We start from the raw sequence: 26361 nt of genomic DNA, 5'->3' as shown, positions 1-26361 counted from the left end.
TTTCTCTTCAGCCACATGTGGGTTAGATGCCTAACTCTGGAACCTACCGCAGGAACTAAGAGTTGGGAAGGATGCTTCCTCAAAGAAAAACCTGAGAGCTATTAAAGAAAAGGGTAGGCAAAAAACAGGAGAATTTTGTCACTCTGACATCATATCATATCATTATTGTGGATATATTTAAAGCTGATTTGGTCCTTAAGCAAAGTACTTCTCTAGTTACATTTTTTATATTTCAGCCAAAAATAATAATAATGGTAGCTAACATTGATGGAGTGATTGTTATGTGCCAGAACTCTTTTAAATACTTTCTATATATTGATTCATTTAATCTCCTCAACAACATACAAAACAAATTCTGTTATTAGTCCCATTATAGAGAAGAGAAGACAAGGCATATTAAGTATCTTGCTCAACATGACATGTAAATGGTGGAGTGAATCTTTCAACCTGAGCATTTTAGCTCCATCTTTTAAGTCCATCCTCTTAACCACATTGCTATAGGTCTTCAGTTAATATAGAAGAGTATTTAGTGTTTAATTTAGTGTGGGTTTTTTTTCATTAATTTATTCAATAAACATTTACTAAACACGTACTTGATAGGCACTGGAAATTCAAAGATGAAAAAGTGATCTTTTGTCTGAAGTAGAGCTCACTATAGCACAACTTTGATCTAAATATGTATAAGTAAAGCTAATCCATTTTACAGTTAAGTTCTAAAATTCATAAACAAAGTTACTTATAAAGTTTAACGTGTCAGTGAGGGGTAGTAATTAAGCCTAGGGGGACAATCAGATGAGGATAGTCTTGGTCAAGGAAACAGCCTGTGACAAGGCATGGAGGCTGAGAGAGCAAGAAGCATGTTCCGGAAACTATTACATAGATTAGTTTTAAGATTAAAAAGTGCTGAGGAGAGAGTAATACAAGGTAAATATAGGCAAGTTGGGGCCAGGTTGTGAGGAATTGAATGCTGTGGCAAGGACTTTACGAGATTTTCAAACATTTTATTTCCAAATAAAACATTTTGATCAAATAGTTTTAGGCAAAAATTCAATATATAGAAGAGCTGTAAGGGGAGTTGTTTTTTTTTTTAAAGGGGCGGGAGGCTGTATGTTCTGGCCCCTCCCCCAAGCCACTGTTAGAGCCAGTGTGGGGGCCAGAAGTTGACTAGCAAGGTAACATCATGGGATTCGCCTTTCAGAATGATCCTTGTTAAGCCCTGCTTCTCCGAGTTTCTATTTCTGTCTTATTTACTGAATTCCTGTAGGTGAAGCTTATGACCAGTCTGCATCTCTCTTTGAAGAGTAAGAAAGTAGCTTTTTCCCAATAGCCTCTGGTAGGGTGCTTTGCCAATAGTTAATGAACTCAGTAAATGTTTGCTAAAGATGGACAAAAGGGAAAAAAATCTTTCCATCTCAGGTTGTTTGGAAGAGTCAAGGGGACACATTGCTCTAAGCACATGTGGCTCCCCTCTCTCTAAGGGAGACAGTTCAGTAGAATGATTTCTAGCACAGCACGTAATAATAATAATAATAATAACAACAGTCATTATCAAAATAAAAATTGAGAACATCGATTGTTTATTATGTGCCAAGCACTGTTCTTAGTACTTAATACAACACATATTAACTCATTTAATCCTCGAAACAACTCCCATTAGGGGAGCACTACTATTATATTCATTTTACAAATGAGGAATTGAAAACACAAAGAACTAAGTAACTGCCCAAGCCCCACAGAGAGTAAATAGCAGAGTTGAAATTCACATCCAACCAGTCGGGGTGTGCCCACCCTCTCCACAGCCCTGTTATAACATTGAGAAATGGGGGAGCATCACTGGAGCATGGCTTTCAGATTCAAACTGCCCACAGAAATCGAAGGTATAAGCCACCTCATTTATAGTAGACATTACCCAAATGAATGACAACATCACTAGGGTTAAAAACCTACTTACTTCTGGATTACTCCAGCATAGGTCTTTTTTTTTTTTTTAATTCATTGTTTTCTTGGAAGTCATGAATTAGTGCAAGCTTGGGTGAGAAAGATGTACATCAGACTTGTGTTATCTGCTCCTCTAAATGACACCACTTCTTTGTAAGAGAAAGTAGGTTAGCCTAATGGCAAAGAAGAGCAAGTGCAAATTATCACTCATCTGGGTGCATCTTAATTTTGAAACTTCATGGCTCTCTTATCCTAGGCATGTTGCTTAACCTTCCCTTCTTCCACATGTGCCAATGTGGATAATATCATTTCCCTCATAATGTTAGTGTGAGAAGTAAATACAGTTATTTATAAAGCATTTGAGAACAATGTTAGAACACAATGTTCAGTGCATATTGTTATTGTTATGGTGTCTCTTGCAGACATTTTTCATTTCTCTCTCCATGGCACCAACAACTCCCATAGGAGATAACATGCTATACCTCTTTCAGCTACAGAGCCTTGACGATCACTGTTTTTCTGCCAGGAAAATGGTTCAGTCCTCAGTTAACACCACATCACACTTTTTCTTTCTTTCCAACTGAGTGACTCCCACAAGGCCTTTAGAATTCAACTCAAACTTAGATTTCTCAGAGCTGTCTCCCCAGAAACCCTCAATTAGATCAGCTACCCGTCCCTCCCATGTTAGTAATTTTTCATGCATCTGTGTCATTCTTTGATTTCCATCTGTGTTCCTCACTAGACTATAGTAGGTTACATTGTGGCAGAGCTTGAATCTGTTATGCCTATGCTGTATTACATTATTAGCATTTAGCATTGTGCCTAGGATTTAGTAGGCGTTTAAATATTTGTTGAATGAATTTATTTAGCATAGGGTTAACATATACAACAAATCCAGGAGCTGCCTACAGAGTGTTGCAGCAAAGTCCTAAATTTTATCAGTGCTAGAAAGAAAAGATGTGGTCTTGGCAACGCATTGACACACTCTGGGTATATTTCCTTAGATTTAAAAATATAGTTTGCAGATGCATAACCCTACCTGAAATAATTTTGGGGGATCCACACGTGCTTAGTTCTTATGTATAATATATTTTAACATTTAATAAATGTTAAAAAAACAAACTTCAAATCGCATGTTATATACCAACTTTAGGGGCACTGAAAAATGGCAGCCTCTCAATTTGTACTGCAAGGTTACTCCATTCGCCGCAAAATGTCTTTCACTCTGAAGATTCCACTAAAATTTCAAAGCATGCTCTTTAAAAGTAATTGTTACCATTTGTAATTACTTAGTTTAGGGAATGTAGATTTTCTGTATCCTTCAGAACAAAAACAAATGCAAAATGCTATGTGACTTTAAACTTCTTTCAAAAATTCTAATTTTATATTCACTAAAACAACCTCTCTGTTGTCATTAATAAACTTTATAACTAGATATTACATAGTCAAATTTATAAAAATAAATGTTTATTGATTTTAAAAGTCTAGTTTTTGTTGATGCTTTTTATTGGTATCCTGAATAAAATTTCTGTTGGAAAGGATTTCACTACAACAAATTATTTTTTAAGAAATTTAAATCACATCCTGGAAAATGTCAGCAGTCCCTTCAAATTCTAATAGTCTGTGATTCTTTAACAATAAATTCTCTTCAACTTTTTCTCACATTTTGTCAACATCGAAGGTGAGAATGATAGATAAGTAAACACAAATGCCTGCCTAATGCCAGCAGCTGCTATGGAAAGCACAACAGATGAGCAGGGGCAGAAGTGATTGTAGTCAGTGTCCATATGTCTAGGAGATAGTGGCATTTATGTGTCTGTATACCTCATACTTCCTGTAGAGTTCAAACTGACCAGCCCCTTGGAATGTTTTAAGAATTACATAGTTTTATTCCTGTTCCATAGATTGAGAACTAAATATTGGGCAAACTTAGTTATAGAGCACCCTATTATTAAATGGCTTATTAATTCCGTTTTTAAATCCTAGCATATTGTAGGCACTTACAGTGTATTCTTCTGTGTAATAAATCTGCAGTTTAAAATTCCTCTATTGTCCTCTGAAATCATTCCTAAGCAAATACTGTGTGCTAACAAACTCCTTTAATTGAAGGACCAAAGGCAGATTTGCCTTCTGCCCTGGATTACGATGCTCCTAAACTCTTATTTCATGATTAGCAGCTTCGATTTTATCATCATGGATCATTGCCCTTCTTCCGTCTGGGAGTTTTCAGTCTTGAATCAAGAGCACTGTCTTTGGAGTCAGACGAACCTGGCTTTGAATCTGCGCTCTAACATTTAAAATATGAATGAACTCTCTGAAACATGTTTTCCTCATTTGTAAAATGAGATCATTAAAAACACTGACTTCATAGAGCTGTGTTAAGTATTAATTAAGATAATACAGCCTCTGGTGTTTCGTGAACATTACATAAGGTTGGCTTTGGCTGTATATTATGATCATGGTCATCATCATCATATTGTCATCAGAAGTAGACAGTGGCTTAAAAGTATCACCAGGAATCATCCATTTCTTTGCATTTGAAAGTCACCGTCTCTTCACATGATTTGTCATCCTCCAGGAGGCCAGTCCTGGTTTCTCACTTGTAAGTGTCCCCTGCAGGCAACAAGAGAGGACCACTCCCACACACATGTACTTTTCAAGCCTCTGCTGCATCAATTTATTAATGTCCTATTGACCAAAACAAGTCATATGGCCCAGCCCAGAGACAGGGGTAGGAAATGGACCCCACCTCTTCATGAGGGAGGCTGCTAAATATTATGACCTTTTTTTTTTTTTTTTTTAGTTTACCACAAATACTAAGCCATAAATAGATTGCGATCTTGAGGAAAAAATGATTTTTTTACACTGGTAATAAAACTATGCTGAAACAAGCACATAATCATTTCTAAGCCTTGATAGGAGACTTAGGTATTCTCATTCACCTTTACAGGTGAAAACAACTGACATTCGAAGAGTTTAAATGTCATGCCTGAAGTTACATAAAGAATCAGTTTAGCTAGATTTGCAAAACTTCTCGTTGAAGGCTTGGTTCTTCCTACAGCACTGGACTTGACTTATTAATATACTCCCTTTTTAGATTTATGACAATTTGGTAGCATTACTTTGTTTTTCATTATGACCCAGTAGTCATTAGTTTCCCAGTGAACTTGATCTTTGTGCTTAATTCTTAATACATAAGAATAATCCATTTACAAAATAAAAGATATCCTTCTCTTATAACTTTGTAGTCTATTTCTAGCCTCAGTTTTTGTCTTTGTCTTTTGAAACTATCGTAACCTATTTCCTTCAATGACCCGTATTGTGAGAGGGTAGATTGCTTATTGAATGGTTAAATGAGTCTGGTAGTCATAGTAAGTGCTTCCTTTTCAATTTCACTGTATAACTTACTGCCATTCTTGTCCTAGATTAGACATTGGGATAAACAGCCCCAAAGGCCTGATAAATTCTATGCTCACTTACAAGGTCATGTAAGATAATGATCAAAGTTCTATATTAGAGCTGCATAACCATAACCCACAGTAGTTTTATAATTGTGTTTGGATACAGTGCAATTTAAACCTAAAATTCAAGTTACTTACATCTCCGCCTTCCTATCCTTGTTTCTCATTTATTTTTTGGTTGAGAAGATTAATAATAATGTTTTCATCACACTTTACAACTTTCACATACTTCATTTAACTATCGCAAAAGACTAGGACATAAAACAATACTATTGTAAAATGTGTATGTCATTATAGATGAGAAAACTTAAGTTCCAAAAGGTAGGTTCCTTTCCTGAGATCACACAACCAGAATGCGTGGAGCCCACACTGAACGTGCCTCCCACCTCCTACCATTTTTCTGACTCGATGCATATGCTTTCTTTGTTGTCTTACCACTCAGTTTACCTTGGCAAAGTGATGGACAATGTGCTGACTTCATTTTGATCTCTAATACTATTTATTTTGGATTTAATTGTATATTTAATTACACTATTATTTGGCTGTTTCATAAGTTTCTATTTTCTTAACGATATGGTAAGCTTTTTTTAAGGTACTTCCCCTTCCCCCTCCCCTCCATTCTCCTACATCATTTACTGTCCTGTTGAGAACCTAGGAGGTAGGCAGCAAATACTGGTAGAATCAGACTGACTTCTCACTAGGAATGACTGAAGCCGAGACTGTCAGGCTGCAGTTGGAAAGTGATTGGTGTTTTACTGCCTCATGAAGTTACCTCTTCAGTCCAAGCAACTGTCAATGCCAGGCTGAGCTCAGAAACTCTCAGAGTCATTTTCTCTTCTATTGCTTAAAGTGCATCCACTCACATCTGCCTTCATCCACAGTGATTTGGCCCTACATGGTGAGTTTAAAATAGCTACTACACACCATTGTAAGACATTTGAGACATACTGCAGGGACCCTTCAACAAGCTGGGCTTCTATGAAGGTCATTCTCTCCTGAGGCCTGCAGGGAAGGTGTAGGTATTTTTCAGTAGCTACAGAGAAGAATCTGTTGGTCAGTAGTATGCTACCTGCTTCCGTAACCACTGTCCCGGCCCCTCACTCCTCTATTCCCCTTTACTACTAGGGCCACATGCTTCTCCTTAGCTCAGCATCCTAATCGTGCATTCTATTTTGAGATTACTTAGTCTTCAACTTAGTTAAGCCATGTGATGTGTAACATGTTCAGTTCTCCTGGGTTTGCACATCTCCATTGTTTTTTTATTACTTATTTTTGCGTGGTTAAGAAATGTCAGCATTTTACCACTCTCCTCATTTTATTCTTACCAGTTTCTTTCAAGCATCACTAATGCTGCTGTAAGTGGCTGGGCCCTTTGGAGGTATTTATTCTTTTATTCACATTATTCACAGACACTTTTCTTGGTGCTGGGGTTGTTATAGAGAGCACAAGCAGGCAGGATTCCTGTGTTTATATATGTTATGGACTGATAGAGAAGAGAGACTTACATGATTAGACAGATAGATGCAGGTTGCAGTTTGGGTAGGTGCTACAAAGCAGGAGACACACAGTGGTCCGCAGGGCTAGAACCACCATGTCAGGCAGATCAGATTGCTTTGCTGGGGAAGAGACTCTGGAACTGAGATCTGAAGACAGAAGAGAGCTTACAGTCTATGGAGAAGAGCATCAGGTAAAAGGGCAGTTATGACACAGAATGACCCATACCTCCAACCAATACCGGCAAATATGGCACCTATGTGAAGGGGTGTAGAGTTGGACAAGATAGAGTAAGGGAACTTGACATTGCCTGAGAGAATTTGGGAAGACATCCCTAAGGAGTGTCAGTTAGATTAGATCGGGAACGATGAGGAGAAATCATGTGAAGAAGGGGAAGGAGAAAGAAGACATCACATGAGAGACTGCAGAGGGCCTGGCAGTATAGAGATACTGGAGAGAGGCCGAGCAGCTGGAGTGGGCGAGGGTACAAACAGGGACACACTGTGAGTGGTCTTTAGGTAATGACAATATCTTACACTCAGGATAGTCATTCCTGCTGTGTTATCTAAAACAACTTTCCTGAGATAGAATTTTTTTCCACCAACATCGAAAATAACATACTATTTGAAAGTGCAACTGACGTGTACATGTCAAAATAAAATTATGGGAGAACACATGCACTCTCCATCAGTGATGCCAGGAGGTCTAGAAATGGTCCGAGTTGGTGGACTCTAAATGGAGGCTCACAATGAATGAAACCTGTTCTAGGAAACTTACTCTGTAGAGAGTTCTCTCTTTTCATGCCCGTAGCACTGCCACATTTCTCCTTTCTTTTCATGTTTAGTTTCCTGAACTTGAGGTGAGTACTCCTGCTTTGTGGACTTCCTCAGATCTAGGGAACTTACTCTCACTCCCTTTCTCATCTGACTTTCATCATCTTCAGTTACGTACTTCAATAAAAGTAGACTTCAAAGAAAATGAACTTAAATTTTAAATATGAGCCTGTACTTTTTTCTTTCCACTTTCCTCAATCCTTCCTATATTAGATATATCAGTGATAGGTATTCGATGGACATAGTTTCCTGAGGACTGGGATGAATTTTATCTCAATAGCCTGGCTACCTTGATCTTTTCCAGGTGAAGGAGTCAGGTGTTTTGTGCCCCATCCCCCAGCAGGTTGCATGCTATGCCTATTTGCTTTATAAACAGAAGACCCCTTGGATTGCCAATGTGTTGTCTTGAAAATTTTTTTGTAGTCAGGAAAGAAAGTTATATAATAATTATGCTTATTTATCACCACAGAAGAAAAAATTTAAGGAAGAACTTAGTACATAGTTGATATAGATGGTGATGAAAAAAAGAATTCTACTAAAGACATGGATTCTTGTGACAGAATATTTATTGTTCCAATATAGGATGAAGAGGAAGAAATCAAACAGGAAATTAACATGTTGAAAAAATATTCTCATCACCGGAATATTGCTACGTACTATGGTGCTTTTATCAAAAAGAACCCACCAGGCATGGATGACCAACTTTGGGTAAGTCTACAAATTTACTTTTCTTACATGAAGAACTGAATGGTCCATTTATCAATTCTTATGACTAAATTCGACTAAAGAACTTCTTCTTTAAAACCCTTATCCCTATAATTCCCATAACACTGTGTTTTCAAGGTTTTCTCTCATTTCCTTGAATACTTTTCTGTTGTTTTTAGTATCTCTGTCTTCTCTCTTTTAATGTGGACCATCCTTAAAGCCAGTTGTTAAGTTCTGTTTCTTCCCTCACTAATGACTAATTTTATTGAGTTTTTATTATATTTCAGGTACCATACTATTTACTTTTTCTGGGTTATGTCATTTATTCTGGCTCTTTGAGGTAAACATTATTATTATCCTCATTTTGGGGGATTGATGAAACTACGGTTTACAGAGAGAATAAGCAAACTGTCCCAAAGTCTACGTAGCAAGAAATGGTAGAGCTAGTATCTAACCAAGCTCAACATGAATGTTTCTCCTTCTCTATCACTAATGTGTGGATGGCTGATATTTAAATTCTAACTCCAGAAGTTAACCACTTAAAATAGTGTCTGATACCATGTAGGTACTCTCAAGGGTCACTTTCCTTTCCTGCTTCTCCTCATCTGCTCAGCTATGTGCTCCAGCCCTGTATCTTCAGTAGTCTATGAAACAGCTCTGATTGGCTGTCCTATTAATAATAAATTCAGTATGTCTGACGGCAATACCACTGCTCCTATCCCTGCCCTGCCCAGCCCAGACTGCCCTACTTCCACCTTCCTGATTTCTGCTATTGGAACCTTTATGCATTTAGGCCTGTGCAAAGGCTTATAGTGCTATCTTGGTTGACCTTTCTTTGCCAGTTTTTCACCACTCCATCATTATAAGCCCATTCAGTAGAAGCCTAGATTTTGCAGCTGTTTGATCTATACCCCCGTCCCCATCTCTTTTCGTGATATGCTGCTGTTAGGTTAATGGCTACAAAAATACCCTTGTAACTATTTATCATCTTGCTCATTTTCCAGAGGTCTTAATATGTGTCTAACACACAAAACTCACTGAATTATCCAGTGTTTACTATATCAAATTATGTATTAAACTATGTGTATACAGTTACCACTATTTCATGGATAATTTCTCAAAGAACTCAGCTTTGAGTAGAAGTTACTCTCTTAAGGCATAAGACATGTATCGTACAGCTGAGAAGACAAAACATATACAATGAACACAATTGGTGACCTAAAAGAATATAAAAATGTTAGCTCAGAAAAATAATAAGATTTTCATGCCATTTGATATTAATACTACAAATCTTTGGGAGTGAAAAGGTCTGCTGGGTTTTAAAATAAAAAAATGTACTTTGGGATAAATAAACCCACTTTGATCCACAGAGTGAAGGGGTCCCTCTGGTGGCTGGGTTGAAACTAGATTGAATGGAGGCCAGAGTACAAGCAGGAAGACCAGTTAGGAAGCTCTTTTAGCAAACTCCTTCCTGAAGCTGGCAAAGGGGCATGAGTAAGTAGTGATCGCTTCTAAACCCAGGTCACATGGAGAAGAACCCCGCCTTCACATTCCATTTTCCTTACCTACGATTAAATGCAGGTGGCAAAATGTGGCAGTTACAAGCCCTACATTCTGCTTAGAAAACTCGTGCCCACACCTTGGATTGTTATGACGATTCTCACTAGCAATCATTCATTAGCTTCTATGTCACTGAGGGTAAAAATGCAAAGCTATGAAATGCCTCCTCAGGGTGAGAGCATCATGTCCTTTTCTAGTTGTGCTTCTATTTGAAGATGAACTAAGGAGGCACTTGGGAAAGTAAAGGCAGAACAGAAACATAATAGTTGGTAAATTAATATCAGATTACAATATTGGTGGGAACTTGGTTATAGAATATAATAGCGTATACTTATTCCAAGGCCCCTGACTCTCTAAATTTGGGCCATTCTATGTTAATAATAAAAATGGCAGGTAATATTTATCATTTACTTATCACATGCCAAGTACTGTATTTGTTTGCATTGCAATTTTTTTTATTAGATCTGTACAACCACTCTACAAATTAGATAAATCATTTTCCCTACTTTACAACTGAGGAAATTAGATTCAGAGAAGTTAAGAAATTTGCCCAAGGTCTCATAGCTAATGGGTGATGAAGCCAGTGTGCTAGCTAACGCCAAGCTACCTTTAGGCTGGAGTGAACCTCTGAACGCTACATTCTTGACCTTTTCGTTGGTGTTCAATATAGGATTGCAGCTTTGTGTTTAAATAAGTTCATTTTGACTTCACTTTTGATCTTCATTTATCAGTTTCCCCAATTTTCAAAGAAGAGAACTATTAGCTGCTAATAAGACTGGTGTGAAGTCTAGGAATTACACTTTGAAATGTACGTTAAACCTTTTGGAAATGTTTTAGCAAATAATTGCAAAGGTCACAGATAGCTGACTCTTTGGGTAATGGCATTTTGTTAGAATTACATTTATATGAAATGTTATTATAGATTCTATAGAGAAAAAGCCTGTAACAACCAAGAGAGCAACACTTTCTAACATTTATTCCCAGTATTTAGACCACAGAAAAATATTTCCCAGATGCTGTGGCTGGAGTACAGAAGTTTGCACATAACTCACCAAACAGCCAATGTGTGTGCTGTTTCAGGTGTCTGATTGAATTATAATCGGTGCAAATTCTATCAGTCTTGTAGAGATAAACTCTTGTTCAGTACCAGCTCTTTGTGAAAATACAACTACTTCTGATAATGGCCGAGTAATTCTCCCTTATCAACTGCTTAGGGCCTGATCCGGAAATCAAAAAAGAGAGCTCTTTCAATAAAGATTCTGATCTCTCAGAAACAAGGCGAGCTCTGACACATAACATTGCCATCCATCTCATTCCCTGGCATCTCAGTGTTGAGAGGCTTGCCATTTTGCTGCAGGCCATTCAGACACTAGGAGTGAGTGAGAAGTACTGTCTATTAAAGAAAATTTCTAATTTCTCTAAAATTAGAAAGCAAAATCACATGTATTTTGCTATCTCTTTGTATACCACCACAGGGCTAGAATATCTTACAAAAGGAAATAAATTTATGATTAGCTTCTGAAATGTAGGGTGGTCAAGTAAAGTAAATTATGTACTGAATGACCCAATAAGCCATTCATTAATTGTAACAGGATAGATTTGCAGAGCTAAGAGTTAAGAAATTATACTGTATGTATTTTGGGGACAAATGTCATAGCTTGGCTGAAACCTGGCCTGGAATCCAGAGACCTGTATTCAGACCTGGCATATGCTTCTCTGGCATTTGGCTTCTTCCTTATAAAAATGGTAACTCTGGACTAGTGGCAGCCTGGAGGCTAAATGCTGTCCAGATAAATGTGGATAGCTTGGTCCACCAAAGGTGGTGGTGCTATAATTATGCCAACGTTAGACAAAAAAATGAGCACTTTCAAACTATAGTCTGGATTTCTTGAAAGGTTTTGAAAAATCAGATGATCTGGAAATATTGAGCCCGAAATCCCAAATAGTAGCAGTATGTTAGAGCAGTAGAGAAGCTGTGTAGAGGGCACATCCCCACGATGGGCCCCATCACTCCCTGTTGTCTTCCATGCATCCTCTACTTCACGTATTTACTTGTCCATGCCCTGAATGAGATCATCTGGGAATGAGATACTGAGATGAACTAAGATGTGGTGTCATTCATCTACCAATGAGGGACACTTTCTAGAATCTGCAATGATGTTGGCCATTACTCCTAAACCTAAGTCTGTCAGTTTGGATTTACATAGCTGTAGCATCTTGGCTTGGCAAAAGTCATGCCCACTAACATTTTGGTTGTTTTAAGATTTAAACATCAAATGTTACAGATACCAACCACCATTAAAAATTCAACCACCCGTAGCTAAAACTTTTGAACAGTTAATTAAAATTTCCCTTTTTTTTTTTAGTTCTATGCATCAGAAATGCAGTTTTGGCGGAGGGCATGTTTTAATCAGTGTCTGTCACTTCTATAACTAAAGAACACCTTTCTTTCATATATAGAGGCTAGGTCATTTGTCTGGATTGAATCTTACTATTTGTGAGCAGAAATTTTTAAAAGGCTGAACATGGTAAATAGAGAAGCCTAAAATAATAGGATGAGTTTATAATCGGTCTCCCAGTCTTCCTGTTGCATATAAGTTGCTTAGATACAAACATAGAGCTAAAGCTACACTTAATTTAATACTTTGTCACTGGGCTTGAGTTCAGCTTTAATAGAGCCATTTTTATGAATTAATGGGTGATTCTGTGACAAGAATGTAAAAACGATTTCTTCTTTTATTCCAATGAGTTTTATTTGAACTATGCTTAAACTGCTTTTCACCTTAGCAAAAGGAAGACTTTATGTATACCCAAGGTTATTCTGCTAATGGTCTATACAACCCTCTGGTTCATTTTATCCATTAATTTTGAGCTAAAGTATATGTTCCTATTTACATTGTTTCTCAGAATCCTCTACTACCAAGTTGGGTAGTCCTAAGTCCTCAAAGTCCAATATATATTTTTTTCTCTTCCTATTTTTATCTTGTTCCCTTATCCCAACCCCAAATTCTTCTGTTTGGGGTAACATTTCAAGAGGCTGAATTGTAAATTTTTTACAGCCTCAAGTTAGTTTCTGTGATTGAGTCCATGGCCCAAATGTCCATGTAATGACTTCCCCCTAAAATTCTCCAGAAGATCTTGCACATGTCCTGAGAAATTTAGCAACAGATACCAAATACAAGATGCACCTAACTTCTGTCGTTCTGTGAATGCTGCTGTGCTGACTCTGAGATGGCTATCTCCTTAGACATGGGCAACTAGAAAACATTCCCAGTACGGCTGTGGGCAGCCTTCTGGTTCTTAAAAATACCACTTAGCTCAGTATATTCAAACTGCCATTGTCATTCTCAAGATATAAAGTTGTTCATTATCCAGACACTTTATTGACCAAGTTTGGAACTTCACATCCTTGGGACTCATCTTTGGAAGACTTAGCATTTTAGTTCAAGCACTATTTTCAAGTCTAAAAATGTAATCCAGAGGCTGAGGGATTTGGGGAGTTTGTTTTTTTCAAATGCATGCTAGTTTAAAAATGAATGCAAAAAGCTGTTTCGATTGCTTTTCTAATTTTGAAATTTCTAACAATTTTACTTTTGCATTTTACCTTTACATCAGTTGATTGAAATGATAAATTTTACCTTTACATCAGTTGATTGAAATGATAAATGTATACCTACCAATTTATATACTTCTTTACACACATGTTTTATATTGTTAGACTTAAACTACCTTTGGTGAATGAAGCGCATTCTATAACACAGTACTGAGTTTAAGTTTTGTTTAGACCCTCATAAATCATGCAGATGAGATCTGTGGCTGTTTTCAGCCACACACGATAAAAATATCCTGTGCCTTGCTGATGTTTCTGGACCTTCAAGGTCAGTAGGCTGGTTCTTTGCAGAGTTGTGAATTCTTGGAAGTTTATCTTTTCTATTCTTTTTTTGAGGTGCCTCTTCAGTTACTTGGTGCAAACTTCTCATTTTAGGCAGACCATCATCTTCCTGCTCCCTCTTCTTTCTCACCCCCACTTCCTGCCCCTTCTTGTACTATAAAACAGAATGGATCTGTTAGTAGTCATTTATTCTTGTGGGCAACTGACAAGGTATTCTGGGCTAGAGCCTGTGGTTTGAAAATACCTTAAAGCTTTGTTTCTTGTTACAGGAACTTAAAACCAATTAACTAGCAAGTGAATGAATACCATAGGGACCCTAGAAATCATCCTGAGCTTCTTAGGCTGGCTCTGAGAATAACCTTTTTAAAATTCTTTCAACGGTGACTGGGATTGGAAAAAGGCATATCTGGTAATTCCAAACTGAAGTCTCCTCCCGTTGAGGAGGTGAGCTCAGGGTAGACTCACATGGTGCTTCTGAAACTCCTTCTGGAATCCTCTAAGGCCAAAGACCCTTTCCTTAAATATTGCCCCAGAGAAGGGAAAGCACAGGAGGACATAATAAGCATCCCTTACCCCCACAACCACTAAAGAGAAAACATCCTGCTCGTCAGAAATATGACAGTTGACAAAAAAATGTGACAAACAACCATGCAAATTGTGAAGTATATTTTAGAACTCCATGTTTTTAATAATTAACTATTATTTTGGTAGAGATAACTACCCATGTCCAATAATTCAAGCAACCCTTTCTCTAATAATTGAGTTGCACTACCAGGCTGTTTTTTAAATATCTCCTCCATAACACTATTCCAGGCCCAGACCCAACCCACACTATGCCTGAGCACAGTTCTGTGCCTCCCTTCATCGTAACCTTCCTTCTCTCTTCCCAAGCGACATGCATGTGTATTTCATTTCTGACCCAGTCATGTAGGTGGCATAGAGTGAGAATTTTAAGATTCTTTTAAGCCTCTCCCACCACCACTGTCTCCCAAACTTCCACATAAAAAAGATCCAGTGTCCTGGAATGCACCACTGTGTCTTCTTGCTGTGTGATACAAGCTTGAAAAAAAGACAAGTGTCCTTGGTACTCTTTCATTAACAGAGGATTTAGAAGCATATGTGTCCAATGGCTTTATAAGTACCCTTCAGCCATTTCTTCACCACCCAAGGGAAGTGGATCTTAGAGAGTTATTGATGTTATCTTCCAAGTTGGAAACTTTTTAATAAATAATTTTATTAAAACAGGCCAAAGAATGGAAAAGTAATAAATATAGTTTGAGATTTTTGGTGGCTAGGAGCTTAATATTCATAGACACAATTAATGTTCATATCAAATCAATAAGGTTGATGTTTTTAAGTTGTATTTTATAGTGATGGTGATGGGGTCTTGAGCTCAGGGTGGTTAGAGAGCATGCCCAAGGTCACATAGCTGTACTTGAGAGAGCGCCACGCTCTCACCCCTGCTCTAGCTGTTTAATGAGTATATGGATAAGTGTGCAGACCATAACTAAGCTTCATTTCCAAAGAAATAAAGAAAAGAGAAATGAAAGGAAGGAGAATTAATGAAACAACCATTGCAAATCACTTAGCCCAGTGCCTGGCACTTGGCACACAGTAAATATTAGCAAGTATTTTTGCCTCAGTGTCAACTCTTCGAGAAATTTTTTTCGAGAAAAATATTAATGATCCATTATTTTTCACTTGTGAGATATGAAGTTATTTTGACTTATCGCTGCTGGGCATGGCATGTTGAGCCCTGTTTTCTGTTTATTAATGTGATGAGGTTACTTGTGGTGAGGGAGGGTCCCCACTGTGTGGTGGCAGTAATTATCAGTGTTGCTGTGCGGCTATAGGAAACAATTGCTAGCGAATACTGGTCTTCCTTCCTTCCTTCCTTCCTTCCTTCCTTCCTTCCTTCCTTCCTTCCTTCCTTCCTTCCTTCCTTCCTTCCTTCCTTCCTTCCTTCCTTCCTTCCTTCCTTTTCTCCCTCCTTCTCTCCTTTCCTCCCTCCCTCCCTCTTTTCCTCTCTCTCTCCATTTAAATCCCATTACATAATTTAACAATCATTTTGTTTCATAGTGAGATGAAAAGAATTTAGCAGCTTTCAGTTGGACCTGAATGGAGAAACGAATTACAGAAATCAGTCACATTAGTGCCTGGCTAGAGCAGGATTGTTTCCTACTGAATATTTGAAATTATTTTGTCCAATCTAATTTTAAAAGACTGGAATCACTGGGTGTCCACTGCTTTCCTTGGGAACTATAATTACATGGCCTAATAGAGCTCAGTGGTGGGACATTTTCTCCAGCTTATACAGGAGCAATGGATGCATTCATAGGAGGTCTATATTTTTCGAAATGGGATTTAAAGAAGAGGCACAAAAATGTTTTGCTCACTTGAGAAAATATTCTTTTCTTTCTGCCAAGGAAATTTCTTTGGTCCATCCTGCTGCCATTGAACCATGGTTTGCTATATAATGGGATTTCTAAAAACTTTGTATTGTGGAGAATCCCCCAAATACACAAAAGTAGTCAGAACAGTATAATGGATACCAATATGTTCAAAACTAGCCCCAACAACCATCATCCAGTGGCCAGTCCTGTGCTGTCTACACAGCCATCTACTTCTTCCATTCTGCTATTATTTTGAAACAAATATTCTCATCGTATCCTTCTTTCAACGCTGTAAAAATAAACATAGCATAAAATTTATCATTTTAACCATCTTAAAATGTATAACTCAGTGGCATTAAGTACACAATGTCGTGCAACCATTATCTCTATCTAGTTCCAGAACTTTTTGTCACTCCCCCCAAAAAACTCTGTACCCGTTAAATGACTATTCCCTTTCTTCTCTCCCCCTAGTGCCTGGCAACCACTAATGTGTTTTCTGTCTCTACGGATTTATCTATTATGAATATTTCATATAAGTGGATTCATTCAATATATAGCCGTTTTTTTGGTCTGGCTTTATTCAGTTAGCATAATGTTTTTAGGATTCATCTGTGTTGTGTCATGTATCAGCACTTCATTTGTTTTCATAGCTGGGTAATATTCTATTTTATGGATATAGCACATTTTGTTTATTTATCTGATGATGGATATTTTGGTTATTTCCACCCTTCGTCTATTGTGAATAGTGCTCCTTTGAACATTCAGATGCAAGTGTTTGTTTGAACACCTGTTTTCAATTCTTTTGGGTATATATCCAGAAGTGGAATTGCTAGGTCATATGGTAGGACTGTATTGAGCAACCATTAAACAGTCTTGGCAACTTCACCACTTTATATTCCCTCCAGCAGTGTATGAGAGTTCCAATTTTTCCACACCTTTGCCATCATTTGTTGTTTTTCACCTTTTTTTTTTTTAAGTAAATCCATCCTAGTAGGTGTAAAGTGGTCTCTCATTGTGGTTCTGACTTGCGTTTTCCTGATGACTATCAACATTGAGCATCTTTTCATGTAATTGTTAGTCATATATTTTCCTTAGAGAAATATTTATTTGTCTTTTTCCCATTTTAAAATTGTGGTGTTTATGTTTTTATTGTTGAGTTGTAACTTTCTTTGTATATTTTGGATACTAGATGTTATTAGACATATAATTTGTAAATTTGTTTTCAATCTCTTGATAGTATCCTTTAATGCACAAGTTTTTAATTTTGATGAAATCCAAATTATATATGTATTTTTGTGTTGCTTGTGCTTTCGTTGTCATTGCTAAGAAACTGTTGCCAAAGCTAAGGTCATGAAGATTTACCCCAGTGTTCTCTCCTAAGAGTTTTATAGCATTAGCTCTTATATTTAGCTCTTTGATCCACTTTGAGATAGATTTTTGTATATGGTGTGAGGTAAGGATTCAACACTGTTCTTTTACATGTGATATCCAGTTGTCCCATTTGTAGAAGAGACTGTAATCATATCATTTTATCCGTAGTATGTTTCTCTGAAAGATAAGAATTCCTTCTTACGTGACCACAGTACGATAATCACATTTAAAAAATTATTAACCACATTTCCTTAGTATCATCAAATATCTAGTCTCTAGATTGTCTGAAAAATTTTAACAGCTTTTAAAAAAATAATGAATGTCCAGATAAGTTGCATTCATTGCAATTTGTTGGTATATCTTTTAAAATGTTTTAAATTCCGTAGATTTCCCCTCCATCTTTTTCTTCCTTCCTGCAATTTGTTGAAGTAAATGGTCATTTGCCCTGTGGAGTTTCCTATTGCTTTTGTTGATCATATCCCCTTAATATAGCATGTTCCTCGGTCCTCTGCATTTCCTATAAATTGGTAGTTGGAACTAGAAGCTTCATTAGATTCAGGTTTGGGTTTTTTTGTTTTGTTTTGTTTTGTTTTTGGTAATACTACTCATTAGGTGGTATGTTATTCTACTCAAAAGGCAAATCGGAGCTGGTTATTTCTTACTTTTTAATGTGAACAGACATTGATCAATGCCTAAATCCATTAGAGGTTGTGAAATAGCGATATTCTAATTCTATTATGTCTTCTTCATTTATTAGGAGGAATACCTTCTTTTTATGAAGAGAAACTTTATCTCTTTAATTATTTATACTCAGTGGTAAAACTTGTACAAGAAAGACAGTGTAAATTCTTGATTTTTCTTTTCTCTGTTTACCAAATCTCAAAATAAGAAGTTGCTTCTTCATTTTCTTCAAACAGTACGAGTTATATTCTTTTTGAGGAATGTCTTGATTAATGCTCTGGTTAAGCATATTTAATGTGTTTCAGGACGTCACAGTTATTATTCTTATTAATGCTCAGATTATCCCATCTTTGGCCAGTGAGAACCTCTTGAAGTTGACTCCTGAGTCCTTTCTAACATGATTGTATGGTCTTTGATAGCTTCCTGGCTATCAAATATAACTTTACAACACTTACTGGGTTGGACTGTGGTCTATTGTGGCACTTTTCAAATTTCCTTACAAAAGCTGGTGATATGTCACTCTATATCCACTGGCACTCTGGAGAAGGTGGGAGAGTTTCCTTACCCTGCGTAAAATCATAAAAAGACAAGTTACAACAGGCATTGGAAACTCATTAATGAAACTAATTTTATGAGTTTCTACTAGGCATGCAGAAAAAAAGAAAAAATAATTTCTGCCTGAAGATTTTGCAGCCTGATGGAATATCTTCTAGGAGTGAGTGACATGGTGCTGATGTTAACTATGTACATTTGGACAAAGCCAAAATCATTAATATGATTTCATTATGGCTCCATATTTGTTCTGTTTCTAGTGTCAAATCAGAGATTGATTGGTAGTTATTCTGAATTCTTTTTTATATAATTACAAAAAGATATAAGTATCCAATAAGGTGACTTTGTTGAAGACTTTTTGAAGAAGAGGGAAAAAGTATGGAAATTGATGTGTGTTTCTAAACCTAGAAAATGAATGTAAAAGCAGATAGATTGCTTTTCTTCTTCTAGTCTCTACTTCTCCATTAAGTAAGGGAAGCATTTATTTTCTGCCTATTTTATAAAGCTGCTGAGTACTGTAATGAGTTTATATTTATAGAGAACTTGGAGCTTTTTGGATGAAAGGTGCTAAATTAGGACTTATTGTTTATTGAATTTATTTGATGTGTCCAACCTCCTGGGAACATTTGCTGAATTTAATTAAAAACAGAGGATCCTCACTCTGACAGCTTATAGTGCCACTTACAAACCAATAACTTACACAGTGTGTACTTCTATTGTTCTTACTTGGGACTGCCTAGACAACCATAGCTCTTTCAGACAGGGAATGATTCTACTTTTGTAGGAAGGATGACTTCAACTGCTGGATAAAAACACAGATATTCTCAACTACATCTGAACCAACAAGCTGCCCTCATTTTATAAAATATGTAGAATATGGAGATTTCTCCCAATTTCTGACTATAATTTTCAAATGAGAAATTTAATAATAATCTTTCTGTTATCATTTTGGGAAGAAATTGAGATAATAGTTTATGTTTTATATATTGCATAACGATCATTTTTTCTTTGTAAGAATGGCATTCCAAAGCAGCCAGCTGCAATACTTTGTGCTTTCTGAACTCAAACCGGTGGAAGCAGAGAAGCATAATTATAAGAATGGCATGTTTGCTTCCTTTGCCAGTTGGTGATGGAGTTTTGTGGCGCTGGCTCTGTCACTGACCTGATCAAGAACACAAAAGGGAACACGTTGAAGGAGGAGTGGATTGCATACATCTGCAGGGAGATCTTACGAGTAAGTAACAATTCAGGATATATTGGAAGGTGTTGAACTTTGTACTAACCTTCCACTGAAATTCATCAATGTACTGGAACCCTCTTTAAAGCTTTATTCTAACAGCGATGAAGGTAGTGGTAGTTCGCTGTGATCTGTTCTAATGGAAGAGAGAGCCATTCTGAAAAGGCCCATGTGTACTCTCATTTGCATTAACACTGGAGATTTCTTTTAATAAGTGATTCGTTTCCAGTGATGTTTCCAATTGGAAATCTGACTTGAGATCATAAAGATGAAGTCCCACTTAGAAAATGGATTGTTTCTGAGATATTTTGATCACTTATTCGAGTTTTCCATTTGTGAAAGTTGTAACTAATTTGAGGATTGTGTGCGTGACTTTAGCCATTTCAGTACCAAGGACCTAGTCTAACTGATTTTACCTTTAAAAAATTTTTTTGAGACTTAATCACTTAAATCAATCAAAATAGCTGGACAAGACTGCCTGTTTGCCCAGTTTTGCCCTCAAATCCCACAATCAAGCAAACTGGGCTATAGTGTTATATTTGCTGAGCTCAATTCGAGGAGAAGGTAATTGGTTATATTTTAGTTCACTCAGATTAGTTTAATTATCTCTTGTTACTATTATGGAGGCTATTATATATCCATTGAGCATTCTTACTAGATCTACCTAACAATCATTTATTTATAACCTTGGCCTTCTTAATTTAAGGAAACAAGTTAAAACTGTTTTCTTGATGTGTCCAAGATATACCTTTGAGAGACAGATTATGAGCTGTGGATGGATGCATGAATAGAAGTCAAGAAAGAAGGAAGAAATACATTAAAAATAATACATAGATGGATGGATGGATGGAAGTTAAAAAAGAAAGGCATTAAAATGACATTCATTAAATTCAAACCACATTGGGCAAAAAATAGAAAGTGATATTTGAAAATGATAATATGTATAATGGAATAAAAATCAAATGCTTAGAAATAAATTTACAAAAAGATGTGAATAACTTCTACATAGAAAACTACAAAATATGACTGAGAGAAATTAAAGAAGACCTTAATAAATGGAGGTATATACCATTTCATAAATAAGAATGCTCAATATTGTAAGATGTTATTTCTCCCCAGTTTGATCCATGGTTTCATTGAACTCCCTACCAAAATCCCTCTAGGTATATCTGTGAGTATTGACAAGCTGATTTTTAAAATATTATATGGAAATGGAAAAGGCCAAGAATAGTCAAGGCAATCTTGAAGAAGAAGAATATTGGAGGATTTACGCTGCCAGTTATCAGGACTTATAAAGCTACTAAGTAATTAGGACAGAATAGTATTGTCACAAGAATAGACAAATGGCCAAGGAAATAGAATCAAGCCTCCAAGAACAGACCCACTTCATATGGACACCTGATATATGACAAAGGAAATGCTACAGTGCCTGTGGAAAGGGTGCTTTTATCAGTAAACAAAGTCAATTAAAGAGCCATATGAAAATAGCCATGGAACTTGACACCTGCTTTATACGTATTTAAAAATCAGTTCCAGCTGGATTATAGATATAAATGTGAAAGATATAAAAAATAAAATTCTTAAGAGAAAACATAGGATAATACCTCCATGGCTTGGGAGTAGGCAAAAATATTTCTCAAACAGAACATAAAATAAAATTTGAGGGGGAAAACAAGAAGGTACAGCTGTTGACCTCCTTCAAATCTGACATTTATCCCCAAGTATAGATGTGCCATTATGTAAACTTAATTTGAGTTTCTGACTTAAAATTTTACTCATTCAGAGAAAGCATGAAGGATTTCTTAGTCATCTTGACCACCCAGTGGTTACCAAGAATCTATTGGGTTGGCAGGGCTGGATCTACATAATATGCCTTTCTGTGCTGCCGGGTAACCCTACAGGGGTTCTAAAAGCAGCAGGGAGGTTTTACCCCATGAGTATCTCTCAGTACCTACTTTTAAAATGTTTGGAAACAGCTGTTTTCTTCCTTCTTCCAAAGCATTCATTTTCCCAAATGATACTGGCATTCGAGATAAGGCGACTCATTGGGAGGGACATTTGATCACAAGAAGCTTCAGAGATGATCATGCATTGTATGATCTCATTAAATACCACCTTTGGTGCACTTATGTGCTCTGGTATCTGCTTCCAACCACTTTGGTGGTGAAGGAGGGAATGGGATCTTCAATCCCTCTTTTAAGGATTTATGGGGTGTTGATATACTATGAAAACCATACATTTCAATCTGCTCGATGGCTATTTTGAGCCAAACTGACTAGATAAGAAAAGTAATTTTTTAAGACCCAAATCAGTGCCTCAACTGTTCTGTCATGTGGTTTAGGTGGTTTAGATTTACCGATATTCCTAAACATAAACATGGATCTTTAGGGGCATTCTCATGCTGAATTCATATATTTAGTTTTGTTTCTTTTCATGTCAAACTCATCTCTCATACCATGGTTTTGTTGTTGTGGAGAAAAATTAAAAGTATAGAATAATATTAGTAATAAAATGACAATATTTAGGTATCTAATACCTTCAATTATCAAGTGTTAACAGAGCATAATTTTCTTCAAGATTCCCATTTTCGATACTTTGGGGCTATTTATATTTTATCTGAAAAACATGTGATTACCTTAGAGCAAGTTTGTAGGTTTTAGAATTCACACCACAAAGGAGCCAAAATCAGAGTAATTCATGGAGAAATGGAACACAATCAGTTTTGAATGTCATTGAATAATCATTTCATATAATGAACACAAAATCACAAATATCATAAAGCACTAAGAATGACAGTTATGATTACCAACAAAGGAAATAAAAATTATTGCCTTTCTTTCTTAATATGAGCCATATTGGCTAAAGACAATGAGAAATTTCTTGGCTGTTCTGAGAAATATATTATTGTGCTTAATTAAATTTGTATAACAGAAGGTCCTCACTTTTCACAGTACTGTTAGCTGAAACATATCATCTCTGGTGTGGTTCCACGGTTCCTGAGATCAAAGCTGACATGAAAGTATTTTGTTTAGCTCAGCACCATGCATTGTAAGGGCCACCTCTGTATTTCAGTTTATATTGATCAATTGCCTATGGCTTAGTATAGCACTATGAACACATAAAAGATGTGAATATAACAATGAAAGTCTCTCTGAGTGAGTCTACATCTTTTTTGGGTCATTAACATCTGAAATAGTTTATTTGCGTCTTGGCTTATGTATCTATTAACCCTTTTCAACTCTCCGTCACTCCAGGGGCTGAGTCACCTGCACCAGCATAAAGTGATTCATCGAGATATTAAAGGGCAAAATGTCTTGCTGACTGAAAACGCAGAAGTTAAACTAGGTAAGAACAGAATCCAGTGAGCCTAGGAATTGCAGGAATTGATAAGATTATTTCAATAGCTGTTTTTTTGTTTTTGTTTTTATTTTTGTTTTTGTAAATATGTTTTTACAAAAATTTGACTCCAGAAAATTTGAATGCAAATTTGCCACTGTGGGTTTGGAGATCACTATACTAAAAATAGAATGGAAAATGTTTCTTTGTCTATTTTAAAAACACTTCCTAAAAGTACTCTGAATTGATACACAATATGGTAAACAGAATCATGTGCTTAATCAATGTGTAGAAATAATTGAGTTTTTTTTTTTTTTTAGCAAAGACCCATTATATTAGAAGTGACTGACCTTGAAATGGTTTCCTGTATCTTACTGTTTGTTTACATTATTACTGCTATAACAGAACAATGATGACCCATTTTTAATTGAAAATATCTACAGTTAAATATATTTAGAATAATGAATTCTTGTATTTCCATATGTTTAAGTTATATTTATGTTGCTTTCATTATTACCTAGGTCACCTATACAAAATGAATACCCACTATTCTACTTAACATGCATGCTAATTACCCCACTTCCAGCTGCCAGAATTATCAGTGAGGGAATCCTGTCCATTAGAGCCCTTTCCACAACAAATCTGGGATTGTCAGAAATAAGGTAGAGAGTCCCACATGCATTTGTCTGCTTGGTGTATATGAGTAAGAGCATGAATTGACAAATATCTGATAGGATACACAATTTGTCTTCTAGAAAAGAATCACTGTCAGTATAACTGTTTATCTTCGAAAGGATTTAAAACATCTCCTATGTTTATATCTTCAAATTTGCTCTTGCCTTTTTGTTAAAATATATAATTTTCATTTTTTTTATTTGGTATTTAGGGCCAAACTTTGATGAATATGCCTCGTAAAACAAAAGCATATGTTATATAGGGAAAGCAGTTATATATGTACTGACAACATAAGCTATCCTCAGAATATTCGGTCACCTCTAATTAACACTTATTGTTGAGAGAACATTATATGTGAGGCCCTGTACAAGATACTTTTACAAAGATTATGTCACTTAAACATCATAGCAACTCTATGTAGATATCATCATCCTCATTTTATAGAACAGGAAACTAGATCATATCACTAGGAAATGGCAGAAATGGGATATAAATTTAAATAGTCTGACTCTAGAAACTTATTTCTTAATCACTTTCTTTGTATCCTCTAAGTATTACCCTTTGTAGCAACTAAGCTCGCCTTTTAATTAACACCCATTTTTGGCTCCTGTGGAGCCTTGGTATGACCAAATATAACACTTTGTGATTTCATCACTGATACACTTGATTTACACACACAATTTAAAAATACATATTCACAATACCAAAAAGGAAGAATCAACTCCATCAACAGATGAATGGATAAACAAAATGTGGCACCCACATACAATGGAATATTATTCAGCCTTAAAAAGGAAGATAAGTCTGACATATGTTGCAATATAGATTAACCTTGAAAACATGCTACATAAAATAAACCAGTAATAAATACTGTATGATTCCATTTATAGGAGTCAGATTCATAGAGACAGAAAGTAGAATGGTGCTTGACAGGGGCTGGGGGGAGGGGAGAAGGGATAGTTCTTGTTTAATGGGGACAGAGTTTCAGTTTGGGAAGAAGAAAAAGTTCTGAAGATGAATGGTGGTGATGGTTGCACAACAACGTGAAAGTACTTAATACTACAGAACACTTTAAAATGGTAAATTTTATGTTACATGTGTTTTAACAAAAAACACATTTATTTTATCACCATATAAAAATCATACACTTTGTTCATTTGCATTTTCTTAAATAGTGGACTTTGGAGTCAGCGCCCAGCTTGATCGAACAGTGGGCAGGAGAAATACTTTCATTGGTACACCCTACTGGATGGCACCAGAAGTTATTGCCTGTGATGAAAACCCAGACGCCACATATGATTTCAAGGTACGACTTCTTACTTCTTCATTATGTTTCAAAACTATGTGTGAAATCTCATCCCGAATCTTTTAGAGAATTCTCACGTGCCTTTGGGCTTATGATTTCTATAATCCAAAGAGAGAACTGAAAAACATTATTTGAATTTAAAATGATAAGATATTCAAATAAGAATCTTTTAAATGAAGTTACCCATCATATATGATTGCTTATTTGTAAAAAGGATGTTTAAGCCATTTTCTATATTCTTTTGAATTTACTCTTGCTTCTAATTAGAAAACAGATTTCTATTTTGCTTATTATTTAGATTTTGGGCAAAGTATATATTCTAAGAACTTTTTATTTTAAAAGAACTAAGATGAATTTGTTGTCTTGGGTCATCTTTTTCTGATTAAAAATAATCAGACTTCCTCATTTCTACAGTGCTAAAAATTTAATTTTTGGAGTTTCTTTTTAATGAAAGACAACCATATGAGATGTCAGTAGCTACTTTATGGTGTTTCTGTAGCCTGTCATGGTGTTTCATAGAAACTTGATTTGTGGCTTGTGACTTCATATCATAAACTGGTAATTTGTTAATAAATTAAAAGCAGTGTTTTTCATTCTCCTAGCCAGGAATCAAAAATAATTTTGGGTTACTATCCCGTTGATAGCTGCAGTGTCAGGTAACGTAACTGTCATGAATTTTGGCTGAAAGTCAAGACATTAAAATTGGGGGCAGATGGGATGTGTGCACTGTGTGTTTTCAGACTGTGTGGTAGATGGGGAGACACCCTGTGGTCTTTGTGTGGATCCTAGGACAACCTTGGGCAAAACCTGATAGTACCTAGCCTGGTTTCATGGTGCGTGGACCTTTTACCAAAAGACTTTAGTGATCATCTTGAAATAACCTCATTTTCTAGATGAGGAAACTGAAGCTCAAAGCTTTACAAGTGC

The 26361-nt window shown here is 36.2% G+C and overlaps 1 protein-coding gene across 4 annotated transcripts in view; it reads left to right on the top strand.

Moving 5' to 3' along the window:
* TNIK (TRAF2 and NCK interacting kinase) overlaps positions 1–26361 on the top strand; it is a 348429-nt gene that overhangs the window by 208248 nt on the left and 113820 nt on the right. For all 4 annotated transcript variants that reach the window (XM_039865032.1, XM_039865029.1, XM_039865028.1 and 1 more), the window contains 4 exons: positions 8309–8434; positions 20004–20114; positions 23372–23462; positions 25304–25434. In XM_039865032.1, coding sequence (XP_039720966.1) covers positions 8309–8434; positions 20004–20114; positions 23372–23462; positions 25304–25434 — 459 coding nt within the window. The remainder of the gene's footprint in view (positions 1–8308; positions 8435–20003; positions 20115–23371; positions 23463–25303; positions 25435–26361) is intronic.

This window comes from Pteropus medius, unplaced genomic scaffold (genome assembly GCF_902729225.1).
Source record: "Pteropus medius unplaced genomic scaffold, Ma_sr-lr_union100, whole genome shotgun sequence".
NCBI lineage: Eukaryota > Metazoa > Chordata > Mammalia > Chiroptera > Pteropodidae > Pteropus > Pteropus medius.
Note: the sequence above shows the minus strand (reverse complement) of the source record. Positions and strands in the feature narration are given on the sequence as shown.